Source organism: Nothoprocta perdicaria, unplaced genomic scaffold (genome assembly GCF_003342845.1).
Source record: "Nothoprocta perdicaria isolate Ctin4 unplaced genomic scaffold, notPer1 scaffold_54, whole genome shotgun sequence".
In the NCBI taxonomy this organism is placed as follows: domain Eukaryota; kingdom Metazoa; phylum Chordata; class Aves; order Tinamiformes; family Tinamidae; genus Nothoprocta; species Nothoprocta perdicaria.
The window spans coordinates 3695181-3709921 of record NW_020455799.1 but is presented as its reverse complement, the minus strand read 5'-3'; the positions used below and the strand labels follow the sequence as shown (position 1 = coordinate 3709921).

At 48.9% G+C, this 14741-nt stretch overlaps 1 protein-coding gene across 1 annotated transcript; it reads right to left on the bottom strand.

The window, feature by feature from the left end:
• Positions 1 to 2347: 2347 nt before the first annotated feature.
• Positions 2348 to 12392, bottom strand: RD3 (retinal degeneration 3, GUCY2D regulator). The gene is made up of 2 exons (XM_026048417.1): positions 12094 to 12392; positions 2348 to 5242 (listed from the first exon to the last, which is right to left on the bottom strand). The coding sequence occupies exons 1-2, from the start codon at positions 12387 to 12389 to the stop codon at positions 4945 to 4947; spliced, it is 594 nt and encodes a 197-aa protein (XP_025904202.1). The 5' UTR covers positions 12390 to 12392; the 3' UTR covers positions 2348 to 4944.
• Between the last annotated feature and the right edge of the window lie 2349 nt (positions 12393 to 14741).

Sequence of the window (14741 nt, the reverse complement as noted above, 5' to 3'; positions counted from 1 at the left end):
TCCCCTGGCTAATGGCTGTTTTGGAATGTCCCGGCAGATGGCACTGCTGTCCAGATAGACTCTTGGGAAAACTTGCTTTTGTTTTACCTTTGGACATTGCCTTTGCACTTTCTTGTTTTGAAATCCCAGGAAGGGTTCAAGACCTGCCAAGACCCCATTATGTGTTTGGTTACAGGGCACATTTGTTACTGCTGGCCTATTAATTTAACCTCATGTGTGTTTATTTCCCTTCCTTGTGGCTGGGCTGGGGACAGACAACAGCCTCTCACGCCACACCTTGTATGCAGAGGCAGAGGGCCTTTTGGTTCACAGCAACCCAGTGAAACGGGAGCAAAGGGATGTGGAAGGACCAGCCATTCTCCTTGCACTGCCCTTGCCTGGGATTGCTGAGTTCTTTAGAAGCTCAGCTCTAACCTTCTCCATCCATTTAAATAATTTCAGAGCTCCAGTGCCAGAATATAACAAGCTGAGGAGTATTTTCCTGTTGTTGTAGGAAAATAAATAGTTATTTAAACTATCTGCAGAGTGAATCAGGAGCAGCCTGTTTCTCTATGCAGCTATATGTTTCCAAGGACAAGTACTGTGGAAGAGGCGCTGCTGTGTCTGCACCTCGCCCTGTGGAGGCCTCTGAGGATACAGTCAGTGAATAGCTGTAACAGCAGCAGTTCTGTTCCGCGGGCAGCTGCCGCGATGGCCCCCAGCGCCCGGGGTCAGTGCACTCGTGCTGCCCTGCAAGGCAGCGGGACACGTGCGGCTCTGGCGCTGCAGGATGAGAGCGGGCGGCGGTGCCGGGCGGGCCGTGGCGCTGCCTGGCGCGCCGCGGGGACCGAGGGGCTTAATCCCCCCCGCAGGGAGGCACTGCCAGCCGCAGCCTCTGGCTTTTGCAGCCCGCGTGTCTTCCAAAATGCTTTGCGAGCAAAAGCAGGGGAAAAGGTGACTTTTGCCTGGAGGCGAGGCAGAATGCGGGAACAAGAGTGTGGCCTTGGGATAAAGGCCCACTGTTCCCTAAGGGAAGCCTGCAGCAGTGGTCTGGATCTGGAGAGAGTGTGTAGGAAATGGGAGTGTAGGCTTCTTTCTTTGGGTGTTTTCCCAGCTTCGGGCAAGGAGTGGCTCGGGGTGAGGCTGTACTACCACAGCACTTAGCTTACTGTAACTCCGAGCTCATGTCATCCCTTCTGGAAGTCTCTTTTTGGCCTGTCTCGTCTCCCTAGTGCGCTGGTGTGAGCTGTGCTTTGCTGAGGCTTTGTGTGTGTGGGCAAAAGGAGTCCTCGTTTATCACATGTATGGTCTGCATATACAGTGCTTAGCGTGAGGAGGCCTACAGCAGCTGGGGGCCTCTGCAAATCAGAAGGGGTTCTAACCTCCCAGTTTGTGGTAATACTGATTAACCTAAGACGTGCTTGGAAGCCTGTTGATGAGCACTTTAATTAAAGGTTGCATCCGTAAACCAGTTGGCTTTAGAGAATTTCAGAACTTTGCTATTGTTTTTATTCCAGCTCTTTATCTCCTTAAACCTTAGGAAATATTTGTTCCTGGTGTAGAAATAGCAGGGTAGAACAGACAGCTGCATTCATACCTTGTGGTGAGAGGATGTTTTCTGTTTAGTTGCAGTCCCTCCTCCATTGGTACGTACACAGTTGGGCAGTAGGGCAGTGGGGCAGCTGTTGTTTGGGGAGATGCAGACCGATTATATTTCAAGAACAACAACTACAACAACCTGATTTGTATTTTCCTGCTTTGCTTTAATTCTCTTTGACGCTTCGTGATGTCATGTGTAAGCAGTGCAATCGCAGCAGACAGGTATTTCCTGCCAGGCTCACTGCCCTGCCCAGGACCTGCTGGCACCGCCCAGCGATGCCTGACCCTGGAGAGCAACTTCAGCTCCTTGCGGCCACCCCGGCCTCTGGGCCAGGCCCGGATGCAGGGGCAGGGCTGCAGAGCATCTCTCAGGTGAGTCTCTACCCTGAAGCTGAGCAGTGTAGCTGAGGGGCTATGGAGAGGTTGTCCTTGGCTGATGGGATAGTAAGCCAAGGGGCAACACAACGGCCTCTGGACAGTGCTGTAGCATTTGCATTGATCGACTGTGGCCCCATGGGCAGGGCTGACACCAAAATCCTCGCTCATTTATGACAGAACACTTCAGGATTTGGAATCAGTCTCGTTCAGTTCGTTCATGGAGTTGTGCTTCTCTTTGATGTTCTACTTGAATAATCAGGTCATGGGCTAGTTCTCAGGAGGGGCTAAGCGCAGTGCAGAGGGTCAGGCTGTGTACGAATGTGGGTCTGTGGCTGCAGGTAGTGCAGCCCAGGAGGAGCAGGACTGCGCAGGAACAGTTGCTGCTGCTGTGGGGCTGATGTTCAAACTGTGCGTGCCTCAGACCAGTGGTAGTCCAACCCCGTGGTGCCTTTGCCCATGCGCCAGCTGCAAAGGGCCTTTGGGGTTGGCCTCATGTAAAAGGCATCTCTGCTTCAGCCCGGGCTGCTCTGCACACCGTGCAGAGGGGCACGCTCGGCCTCCAAAGAGCCGCTTCCCAGCACACGCAGCGCTCTGGGAGGGTATAAGCGGCACCAGATAGCAGATAACAAGCCTATATTCCCTATACCTGAGTATCCTTTATGGTCATGTGCTACTGTGAGCCAAGTGAAACCTGCAGAAGAGGTACAGTGAGAGCATGATGCTGCTTGAGCTGTAGTGTGGCAGTAGAAGTGATAGGTTAGTTGAGGCGTGAGTGAATGCTACAGCAGGGACTGGCCCAGGCTGCCTTCTGAATGCACTTGGCTTTGCCAAAGGCCAGACTGGTCTCCTCTGGATGGCTATAAAACAAGAGCAGTGTCTACTTGTTAGCTGAAGGTTGTTAGTGAGGTGCAAACTATGGTTGTAAGGGGCTCTGGTAGTCACACTTGAGGAGATTCTAGGGTAGGAAAATTAATTGCTCCCAGTCCTACTCTGGAAAGAATGAGCACATTACAGAAGCTGCACAGTAACCAAGAGCTTTACAGCACTGGGTCTGAATGACCCTCCTCTCCTAGCTGTCCATCATGTATTGCAGCAATACACTCAGTACTGAAGGTGTCCAAAGAGACACGAATGCAAATAACATGAGCCCTAGGGTGAAAGTCAGGACCCCATCGGAGCCTTCAGGACCATACAGTGTCTTACAAATAAATAGAAAAATGCTTTTCTTCTAAATTTTTTTTTTCTTTTGGTAATTGTGGTGATCCCTTGCTTAAACATTACACAGCTTGAGCTAACTAAGACTACGCTAAATATGACAAGCTTTTGCTTTTAGCTCCTCTACTCAGTCACATATCACAGCACAAGGAAAAGCAAGCTGATTGTCGGAAGGCTTTAGCCTCTCTCCCGTTGACCTGGAATGGAAGTAGCCCAGCACAAAAAGGGTGCTGGAAGCCCTGAGGTTTTTGATGAAAAACAGCCAGAACAGGAGGAGTCCAAACCCCACAGTCTTAAGAGCTGTTAAGGAGTTGATCTTGGGTTTTGTTTTATGCAAGCCTCCCCCACCCCCAGAAGAAAGTGTAGATTTGTAGTCTAGGATAGATTTCAAATGCTGGAATTCATTGCAGGGTTGGTGCAGCCTCACGGGTAGTGCTTGGCTGTAGTAACCACATGCTGCTGCAGTGATCTCCAGGTAAAGAAGTCAGAACTTGGCAAAGGAACAGCAGAGCTGGGGGAACTTCCAGAAGGCTGCATCCCACTGGGATGCCTCTCCAGGAGCCAATCCTACAGGCAGGTCTTCCTTCTCCACCTCCTGGTGCTCACCACTGAGGCTCTTAGCACTCAGTTTCTCTCCAGAAACCACGCTGTTCAGAGTGCTCTTCCCTTTCCCCTGCTGGTGGGAGTTCCCCCTGAGCTGGTGCAGCTCAGCTCTCCTTCAGGGCAGCTCATGGGCCGAAGGCTGCTGCAGACACCTCCCTATCGAGCCCTCGGAGCGGGCAGGAGTAAGGGAAGAGCCCCTCATCCCCAGAGCCATCCGGTCACTCGGAGCAGTAGCTTGCTGAGGTGACCCCAGCCCTTTGGCCTGCACAAAGAGCCTTGAAGGCAGAGGCCAATTCCCTTCACCCTCTTCCTCTCTGCAGTGATGCTGTACTCCACTGCCCTTCCAAGCTCAGTGATAAGCATTAATTTGGACCCTGGGTTATTACTGGGACAGAGGGTGGAGCACTGAACACAGAACAGCAAGGAGGGAGGTAGGGGGCTTGACACAGCGTTGATGGAGGTGCTGGGGTGTCTATGCAGCAAGTTGTTTGATTTCTCTCTGCTCTGCATGTGCCAGGTTCAGGGGTGTTGGCCTGCACCCAAGAAACCTGAATATGCACAAACTGGTTGCTGTGGAGCAGAGGTGCTTCTCCATCTCAAAAACCTTGGGTCTGTTTCTACTCAAGTTTGATTGCTAAATAACTATCAGCAAAAAAAATCTGATCAAAAGCAGTGCTGTATTTGCATGTGAAAAGGCTCCTGCAGCACTAAGGAAGGTTCAATAGTCAGGAAAGTTCAGTTTTAACTCACAGGCCTGATCCTGCAAGCCCTACTCTCTAAAGCAACCTCCTCGCTTTCAGCAAGAGCCCTGTAGCCAACAGCTCTCACGAGCTTTGGGCAGAAGCTTTTATGATATCCAGCACATTCAGGCTGTGGGGAGGAGAGACACATCACAAAACTAAATCATCTTCCACAAGAAAGCGGTGATAAAAATGAGATAGTGACCCCTGTCCTTAGGGTTACTGAGTTCTACTGAACAAAAGGAAAGGGTAACATATTTGGTAATAAATTGTGTCGCAGACCGCATGCGTCAGCAGCAGTTACTATGGACACAGCTTCCACGAGAGGCAGATGGGGAGAGAGAGCTGCAACAAAGCAGGGGCAGAGATAAAAAAAGGGTTAACGGGGAGTTTAAAAGATCACTGTCTAAAAACCTTGTTCTGTACAGAGTCAGTAATCCTTGGTGCTCCGAAATTCTGGCATGCTCCAAACCCTCCTGGTAGGCTGGGTACCCCGTTCCACGTCCTCAGAGATGGTCTTGATGTCACTGATGAAGGGAGAAATCCTGGACCGGGATTTAAACGTCGTTAAGGAGAGGCTGGTTTTGTTCCTTGTATTCCACTGCCTGGCAAGCTTCTTGGCCTCTTCCTCCTCTTTGATCTTCTCGGCGGCTTCCTGCAGGACGGAGCGGAAGAGCCGCGATATTTCCTGCACTTCGGGCTCGTATTCAGCAATGAGCTGACGGAACCTGAAAGCACAGGCAAGGCCCAGCTTTGATTAAAAACATCAAATTAAGGATCGCTGCCAAGTCACAGCATTGAGCCTGGAACTTGCCCTCCCGTATAGAATGGGCCTCCCTGGACTGAAGGGGAAACAACAACAGGGGGGCCATGAAGATATGCTCAAGGTCTCTCAAAATCAGAAGAAAACCAGAGAATGGAAGGAAACAGTGAATCACCGTTTCTCATAAGCACAAGAAATCACAGGCAGCAGCAAACAAAGCAAGAAGGTGGCAGGTTGGAAGCAGAAGGAAGTGCTCTTTTCATACAACACTAATTAGATCAGATTTGACTGCTATCAGTAGCTTAAGAAGTGGCTTGATCAGGCAGGTTTTCGGAAAATGTGTCCATCACTGCTGATTAAATGTAATTGCCCCACTGCAGATTCTGGCTTAAGGAGTTCCTGAACTGCTGCCTGGTAGAACCTGAGGATAATCCAGGGGAAACTTCCCAATATTCTTCCCCTACAGCATTGTGCAGTAGCCACTGGGCAAGCTTATTCAGTAAAGCTATTCCTGTTATGCCCTTGATCTTAATTTAAAACTTAAACTTCAAAGAAGTGATATTTCATCTTCCTTTGCATTCCTCTAAGATAATGGTGGGCTGCTGTACCTCAATAGGCAACGCACAGCTACATCCACCTGGACAGTGCTGAGTCTCCCCAGAGCCTTCTCAACAAAGAGCCCCAAATGATTTATTACCACTGATTAAGCTAGGCTAATACCAGGGAAATGATTAAACTACGGAAACAACAAATTATCACCGTTTCTTTTGTAGGTGAGCAAGCTGAGCAGGGTAGTTATTTTCACGAAGGCATGAGCTGGGCAAGAAGAGGACATGCTGCTCCTGATACCTTGTTGGGTGATCTAGTCCCCAGCCTTCGTTCCTACTCGCTCCAGGAGAGCGTAGGATCTGGCTCCGAGGTGCGTGCTGGGCTGCAGGGCTGGTCTAGTTCTTCAGCAGGAGAAGGCTTTTGTGACACATGGCAAAATGGCTATTCTTCTGATAATTACTCTTAGAATTATATCTACAAGCAGGCCCAGATCTAAACTGCTACTCCACTAAAATCTCCAAGGCCTGGAAGCATTTCTATCTTTTTACCTTAACAAAACTGAATGAGTTTTGCATTTGAACAAGTCTATTAGTGTTTGAACATTGAATATTTAATATCTGAACAAGCCTAATAGGTCAGAAGCCAATAAAATGAAATTCTGCTGCTTGATTTGTTGTTCACTCCTAGGTTAATGCTGTGCAAAAAGGCTATCCCACATCATAAGGATAGAAAGAAAACCAAAGGGATAGCAAAAGGTTACCGGATTCATTTATGCCCTTATCTTGTCCTGTGGAAGCCTGGTGTTGGACCTATATACTAAACCCATGGGGTATGTGCTTCTCTTAAAGCAAGTATTGGAAGCTGTGTGCATGGCTGTGGAGAGACTGCCCGATACTGAGAGCCCCTTTCAGGGCCAAGCCAAAGGCTGCCAAAGTCATCTCAGATTTTCCCTACCCATTTAATTCCTAACTCTACCCCAAACAGAAAGCAAAGCAAAACAAAACAGAACTTCAGAACTTTGACTATTTGGATGCAAAAAGTGCATTTCAGACTGGCAAACTGGCACTTACACACTGAAGCTCATGTGCATGAGCAGAACCTGGCCAAGCCAAGGTTGGCCAAGCCCGGCCAAGGAGACCAGGTCTTGCTGGCGGGTTAGCCCACACCCTGGTAACAGGGATCTGCGGTGCATTGCAGACATCCCTTCTGCTTTCCAGAGAAGCACTGCAGCAGCACTACTGAAAAGCCAAGAATCTAGTCCTTACAGGAGATCTACTTTTCCCTTTGTCCTAATCACAAGCTTAAGACAGATAAGTCCATCAAAACCCAAGTCTTTCCCATGTTGTTATTATACTGGGGAAAGTGTCCTGAAAGTAACTTTTATTGCAGAAGTGAATTTGATGACTCATTCAAGTTCTGTATCTCAGTTGAGAGCTATGTATGTATGTATGTATCGATCTATCTATCTATCTAAGAGTACACCCTCCTTAGTATGGGCGACTGTGCACCCAAAAGCCCATGTCAGTACCTCCCATTTGGAGGCTCTGTGTCCCACTGCTGGTGGCTCCAGATCACATGGCTCTGCGTTGGGCTATGGCTAAACTTGGGCCCAATGCTGGGACCAAGAGGGAAAAGGGCCATATGCACAGGACTCTAAAGCAGATGCTGTGTGCTGCTACGACCATTCCTAATCACTGTCTGAAAGAAGCAGTTTTCTAAAATCAGGATCCGTTCCACCTTCACAGCCATCTGTCTGCACCCTACTTAGCTAGAGCAGTGAGAATCTGTGGTGAACGCGGCTACTGCAGATGAGCAGATTCACTTCTGCCTTTTCAGGACCAACACAAGAACTACCTTACATGGATTTGAGCAGGTCTGACAAGCAAACTGAAAGCAATCTTGGGAAAAGCCACTGGCTTGCAGACAGCGAAGGCAGAGGGCACCTCAACAGCTTGAACTCAGGTCTCCCCCTTGCTGCCCGCTCCTGTCCCGTGGGCGCAGGTTTAGGCAGGGGAGCAGCTGCACACGCAGCTGGAGTTGCGCCCGCGGCTCCCGCAGGACTGCAGGGCAGCTCTGCAGGGGCTGAGGCCCCGCCAGCCATGGGGCAGGAGGAGGAGGAGGTGTTTGCTGCAGCCACCCGCGCGCGCATCTCGGGCTGCTCTCCTGGGCTCTCAGCGCAGCCAGCTCGTGGGCTGGCTGAGCCAGCGCTCGGCTCTCTGTACACAGCGTACCAAATCAGTAAAGGCCCTGGAATCAAGGAAAGTGGGTCTGTACCTGCGGGCCACGCCAGCCACCAGCCACCACCCAGCGCTGCTCACTGGAATCGAGCACGCAGAACTGCACCATCGCCTCTGCTGGCTTCTAGCATAGGCTGATGCATGAAATAGTTATAGGGTTCATGTGTGAAATAACTTCAAATCAGACAAGGGCACAAGCTTTATCTGAAAATCTCCTAGTAGAGTTTTCTTACTCATCAGAAAGGTTTATCTGTTTTGCTTGTGAAGCAGGTTATTATGATAGTGACTAGTGACTAACCTATTGAATGTGTCGGACGTGACTGTCAACAAACCTAGAGGCAGCCTGCTGGGTATGTACGTGCACACACAGGGATGAAGTGTGCCCTCATTTGGGGCATTTAATCACAGTTCAAACAGGTCTGGTCCTTACATTGTGACCCTTCAATTTCCCATTTCAAAAGCATTAGACTTCAAGACTCTGGCTGTACTTGGCACATACGGGTACATTTTTAAGCACTGTCACCTGCTTTCTGTCAGGTCACTTGTCAAACTGCCACCTGGTTCTTTAGGCCTCCAGTGTAGTAGGTTTCCTCAGTATGGCCTCAGCTTTAAGACCTGCTAAACCCAGTGGAAGTCAGTGCACTTAAACAATGTGCTTCTAGTAAAGCACATTCTTGAACGCCTGTCTGAACCGAGAGCTCTAAGGAGGTTTAGTCATTCCAAGAAAAACGTGGGATGTTTAATGCTAATAATGAGCTGCTGACTCCTGAATCTGTATTTTGAGGAATATTTCTGGTTATACTGTACAGCTATGAACAGCCTTGCTAGAGAAGGCTACTCAACTCCCAAAGGACTGTGGTATTCACACTAACCACAGCGCTCAAGATGCATCAGCTCAAGCTCAAAATGGTAAACAAAATCCATCTCTGATTTTAGCCATTTGTTTTACAGTCAGGCATATTATGAAACCCCCTTCCCCTATACACAATCCTTGCAAAATTACAGTTCCTAGCCTGTGGTATTAATACACTGCAGATCACCAATGTGGGGGGTTGCTTTTCTGTATTGGGCTTTTTTATTTGTTTCTCTCTGTGCAGAGAAGCCAACAGTTTTACCACTGAAGCCAAAAGGAACCAACAAGGGCTGAGCAGAACTAGGTCTCAGAGTCAAGATGGCAAAATCTAGTATTGGTATTTGCAGACTAATAGTCTACCATGTTCAGTTTAACCATGGCACTTAGGTGCTATGGGCCTCACAAAAATCGTTATCCTTTCCTTCAAATGGATCAAGGCTTTAATTGTAAATATAAACAGCAAGTCTCCAATGCAGTGACTTGTGACTACAGCTGAGCTGCAGCTGAATATGATTGCTTTGTATGTATGAAGTGAATCAGACTCTCCAGATAGTTGAAATGTATTTGAATCCTTCTAGAACCTCAAGAGACTAAGAAAAGTTTCTACTGACCCCAAATAAAACTTTTACCAAACCGGCAAACTGAGAAAACCTGACCTTCAGAAAAGACTTCTCTCCATCCTCCTCCACATCCGAAGAAACAAACATAAAGAAACACAGCCTATCAGTAGATGTGACTGCAGCCACACAAAAGGACAACTGTGATAATCATTAGGTCTTTTGGTGACAAAGTGACATCTTTGACAACTCGTACAAAAATGTTTTGTTCTGGCTTTAGTTTGTTGCTGAGAATCTCACATAAAAGCAGCCTCTGCATGACACAAACAGCACAAACTGCCACCTTCCAAGACACATGCTACTTGAGGCATTTAAGTACATGCGTTTGCTGAGGAGATCACAAAGGACATCAGCTCTTCAAATGGCAAAGAGTGAAGGGAAAGGATCAAGCCTGATATGTCAGAGAGGGAAGCAAGGCCTTCTCCTAAGCACACAGACTCACATTTGGAAATCCCAAATGCAACTTTTGGTGGAAGATTTTACTAAAAGTTGTTAGAAAGTCACAGAGTATTCAGGAAAGAGCAACAGAAGTACAGTGATCTTGTGATTAAATACTTGATTAGAAGCCTGAAGATTTTAATTGAATTCCTAACTGTCATACTCCCTTGTATAATTTTGGGCACGTTATTAAAATGTCTGTGTTATCTCACTTTGAGATGGGAATTAATGCCACCTTTGACTGTCTTTCAGTTAGACTGCATGCTCCTTCCTTCCGTGGCACGTGCTCAGCTCCCAGCCTGGCAGGTCCCAAGCTTTTTCATTGTTTGCAGATCGGAAATGGAAGATTTTTGAACCCCAGACTTCTCAAATAGTAGGCAGGGAAGGAAAGCAGGGTTCAACTGTTTACTTTCTTCCAGCAGAGGAAAAAGTGCTTATTAAATAAAACTTGCAGATGTTTATGACTAACCAAACAGAAGACAGTTTGCTATAGCAAAACTACTAGTAGTAGTTCAGCTGTGGAATTCTGCCACAGGAGGCCACAAATGTTGAAAGCTTATATGTGTTCAAAAAAAAAAAAAAAAGAAAAAAAAACCTAATGATTATATTATTGTATAGAATTATATACAGAGGTGCCACTTCCCTTACGTCACAAGTAGACTGGAGGCTATGTAGAAGGTACTAGAAGTTGCTGAAAAACACAGAGTGCTCTTCAGTTTGATCTGGCTCAGCAATGCAGAAAGAAAATCTCTTTTCTGAAGCAGATAATGAACTTAGAGCCTCCCCTGCCCAGTGGCAGAAACCAGCTGTCATGGAAAACAGGGCCTGCCAGACGGGCAGTGCTCAGTGCCCCTGCGGAAGGTGAAAACAGCCTTGAACCCCAAGTGGTGTTTACAGCAGGGCTCGGGGTCAGGTAAGCAGATACACAGCAAGTGCCATTCCCAGCAAAATTTCACAAGGGAGAATTTGTCCACTAAGCAACCCCAAATCTCCAATGCTGCCAGCCTTTGTAAGAGGCAAATCCTGGCGCCTTCTTGGTTCCTAGGTTCAGCCCCAGACAAGCCGGGGCCTTGGGCATCCCTGCCAGGCTGTGCTGCAAGGCAGAGGGACACGTGTCCCCACGCTCGCCCAGCTCCGCTGCGAAGCTCCAGGCTCCTGCAGGCTCTCCGGGCAAGCCAGGAGGCAGCAGTGTGTGAGGGCCTGCAGGGTGCTGAGCACCGCTGCGCCTGTGGCCTGGCCAAGTGCCTCCCTAGGGTTCCAACCACAGGACGTGATGGAAAAGGGGAAGCAGATAATAAAGGCCCATGTCACTATTACATTGTGGCTAGGGTGATTTAAGAGTCATTACTCCTTGTCTGTGCTGGGCTTAGTGAGAGGAGAAACATGCTTGGTTTAAAAATAAATAAATGAGAACAGACTCCTCTCTCCCTAGCAGTTTGCATGCCCACTGCAGGCTCGGGTCTATTTCTGGTCACTGCCACTAAAGGTTACTCAGACAGGAAGCAGCAATGCCATATCTAGCACTTGGCAGGCTCAACAGCAAGGCCATGAAGCCGTGTCAACAGGTACACTGCCAAAGGCAGAAGTGTCTTTGCAGACCCCACCCGCCCTCTCCAGGCTGAAAAGCATCTTCTGGTTCTGCTGGACAGTGTGGGCACACACGTCTGTGCAGAACTGCAAACAGCAGAGCCTAGGCGGGCAGGCAAACACTGAAACCAATGGTGCAGAGGCTGTGGAGTCTCCACTTTGGAGACGTGCTACACTGGACAGGACAAGGCCCTAAGCAGCCTGATCTACCTTCAGACTTAGTCCTGCTCTGAGTGGGATGTTGAGCCAGATGCCTCCTGATGCCCCTTTCAACCAGAATTATTCTAAGACTGAAGCAACAGCCTTCACAATACTTAATCGTTAACTCTTTCCATCAGGGAGAATGAAGTTTTTCAGGCTGGTCAGAAAGGTAAAGCAGAAGTGATACCACGTGAGACATTAGATCTCTCTTCCAGAAAGGTGTTGTCACACTGTGATTTATGCCAGGTCTCTAAGAAACTCAGAGTCCCTCCTTGCACACCATAAGGGTTGAGAGGGAAAGGAACAGTGTGTATCACCAGCTCTTTCACTGTACCTTAGTATCACAGGCCCGCAGTAGGAAGGATGGATTTTGCTGCACATATCCTCCAGCTGCAGCCGTTCTCCTGGGCTGATATCGTAGCTCTGCTTTGGGTAGCTGACCAGCCAGCCGTAGTCCACCCCGGTCTTGATCTTGCGATACTCGTTCTCCCGCTCTCGGTGCTGCTTCTCGGCCTGCTTCATCTGCCAACTCAGCTCCATCATTAGTGTCTCGGCCACCATCTCGGAGGGGTTCCTCTGGGAAACACGGTTTGGGGGCTCATTCCACCTGAACCAGGATGCCAGTGACATGGTGCCCTGCTTTCTTCAGCGCGAGCGGGATTTGGGGTGGGGGAGAGAGAAAAAGAACAACATTGTCATGATCAGCACAGGTCAGGCAGCACTATTTTCCCCCCATACCTCCCAAATTTGTAGTTCACCTAAAAGCGGACACAATGCCTGTGCTAGTTCACGGTGCTCACACCTCAGGGATCCCTGTAGCAACTGGCCCTGAGTACCAGCGATGATTGCTCTCACCAAGGCAGCCACAGCCAGCAGCTGCTGGAAGTCATTCTGCTCCTGTGTAACATCTGCAGGTCCGTTCAGTGCTTTCATCCCCGGGAGGCCCTGGCTCCCTGCTCTCCCCTCACCAGAGCGCTCTGGCTGCTCGCTGCTTGCCCAGGACATGAGAGCAAACACAGGCTGGGATTGCTGCAATCCTGCTCACACAAACTGTGCAGGCTCTTGTTACGTGCCAGCCTCCGCTCGGCAGCACGTAGGTTTGTATGGATGGACATCCTGAAAAACAAAGACCTTCCTTCTTTGTTTTATCAACCCATGTTTGCTGTAGGTGAGCCCTCTGCTAGCAAGTAAAGAGCAGAAATCACAAAAGCAGCAGAGATCACAGACATGAAAACATCTCTGTTTTCCGTGCATGCAAGAACAGCAATTTATGACAGGCTTTTGCAGGTATCTGCCTCTGGCTTGCTCCACCCTGGCTCTCATGTGCTCCTTGGCTCTGCTTGCTGCCTTTTTGTTTCGTCTCACAGTCTCACCTCCAAGCGAGCTCTTCTGTGCAGGGAGGACCCTCCTGCCTAGCACTCACCTTGGGTGTCAAGGCAGTCCTGCAGAGCAGCAGCTGGAAAAATATTTCAGGTGTATTCAGTGCAAAACCTGCTGAGCCCAAGCCTGGCACTAACAGGGAGCTTTCTTAAAACACGGGCAGGCTTGCTTTTGCAAAGGGAACACGGATACCCCTGTCCCTGAATGGGCCTTGCACTTTCGTCTTGTGTGTTGACAACCACTTCCAAATGGGAAGAGCATGAAGCAAGGAAAGCATCTCACCTGCCCCTGAAGTGGCCTGTTCTCAAATGAAGGAAAATCTTATCCAAGCGTTTCATGCACAGTGGCAGCTTGCGCTGGCTGCCCCTGAGGGAGCCTTATTTGTATGAGATTGTTTCCTTCCCCATCCCTCATCCATCATCTCCTCTTCCCAAGAGCTGGAAGCCGGCCAGCTCCATTTAGCAGGAGGAGAGCGCGCTGCCCAAGGCCAGGCTTGCAGCCTGCCGGGGCTGCTGTGCCCTCCGCTAACTGTAGCTGCTGTTCTCAATTTAGAGCTCACGGGCAGGCTGATCACGAACGCCTCGGAACGGCTCTCCTGGCAGGGAAGAGGCAAGAGACTTATCAGGAAGCTGCGGCCAACTAAGGGGAGGAAAAGGGCTTGGAACTACCTTCCTATTGAGGAAAGGGACAAGAGTGCACTCTGCCAGCACTCACAGTAACATTACCAGGAGACACTGCCCCATCTGATATTTGTATTGTAACAGGTTTTCCTGGGAGCTGACTTTAATCCAGTTGATGAACTGCTCAGGGGGTTAATCAAACAGAACTTCAGGGTCATTTATTGAAGCTGCATCCAGAAGCATTCCGAGTTTCAAGATTTCTGTGTCACTCTCTGTGTGAAAGCTTCCCTTCACGCTGTTGACTGCAAGGTGACACCCACCTCCCAGGGTTTTAGGCAGCCTTTGTCATAGCTGCACTGAAGTCTGGAATTGTGGCTTCTCCCACACGCAGCCTCTGGGGAGTTCCTTCATTTGTTAGCGATTGTTAGTAAGGACCTTTGAGGCTCTCTCAAATGCAAGCTGTCTTTTAGCTGTAGTTGCAAAGACACTTTTTGCTCTTTCCAGATGTTATTTCTCAACACTGCCAGCATGTCCTGCATTTCTCGCTTCCTCTGGAGCTCTGCTCTGTTCTTTTCTCACCACCTGCTCTGTACCTCTACCCCATTTCTTCCACCTTTAGCTTTGCCCATATTTCCCGCTGTGTTTTCCACTTCTTGCTCCAGAGGCTGCACAACGGAGTCAGCAGCAGTATCAAGGTCTCAGTTTCTCCCCTTCCCAAGACAGGATCACAGCCTTTCCTAGCTCTTTTTACTACCAAAGGGACTATTTTCTGTAACTTACTCTTTGACTACTGTTTGGCCAGCTGAAGGCTGTTCATGTAACTGGGCAGACATCAGTGTCCTTGAGACTCTTGCAGGCAGGATCACTGTTTGCTAAAGCTTGTTATATCAGGGCTGCTTTCTAATAAGCCATGAGTGAATCAGCAGCACCCACTTCCCCCACAGAAACTGAATTTCTGAGAATGAAAAATTCCCTTTCCATT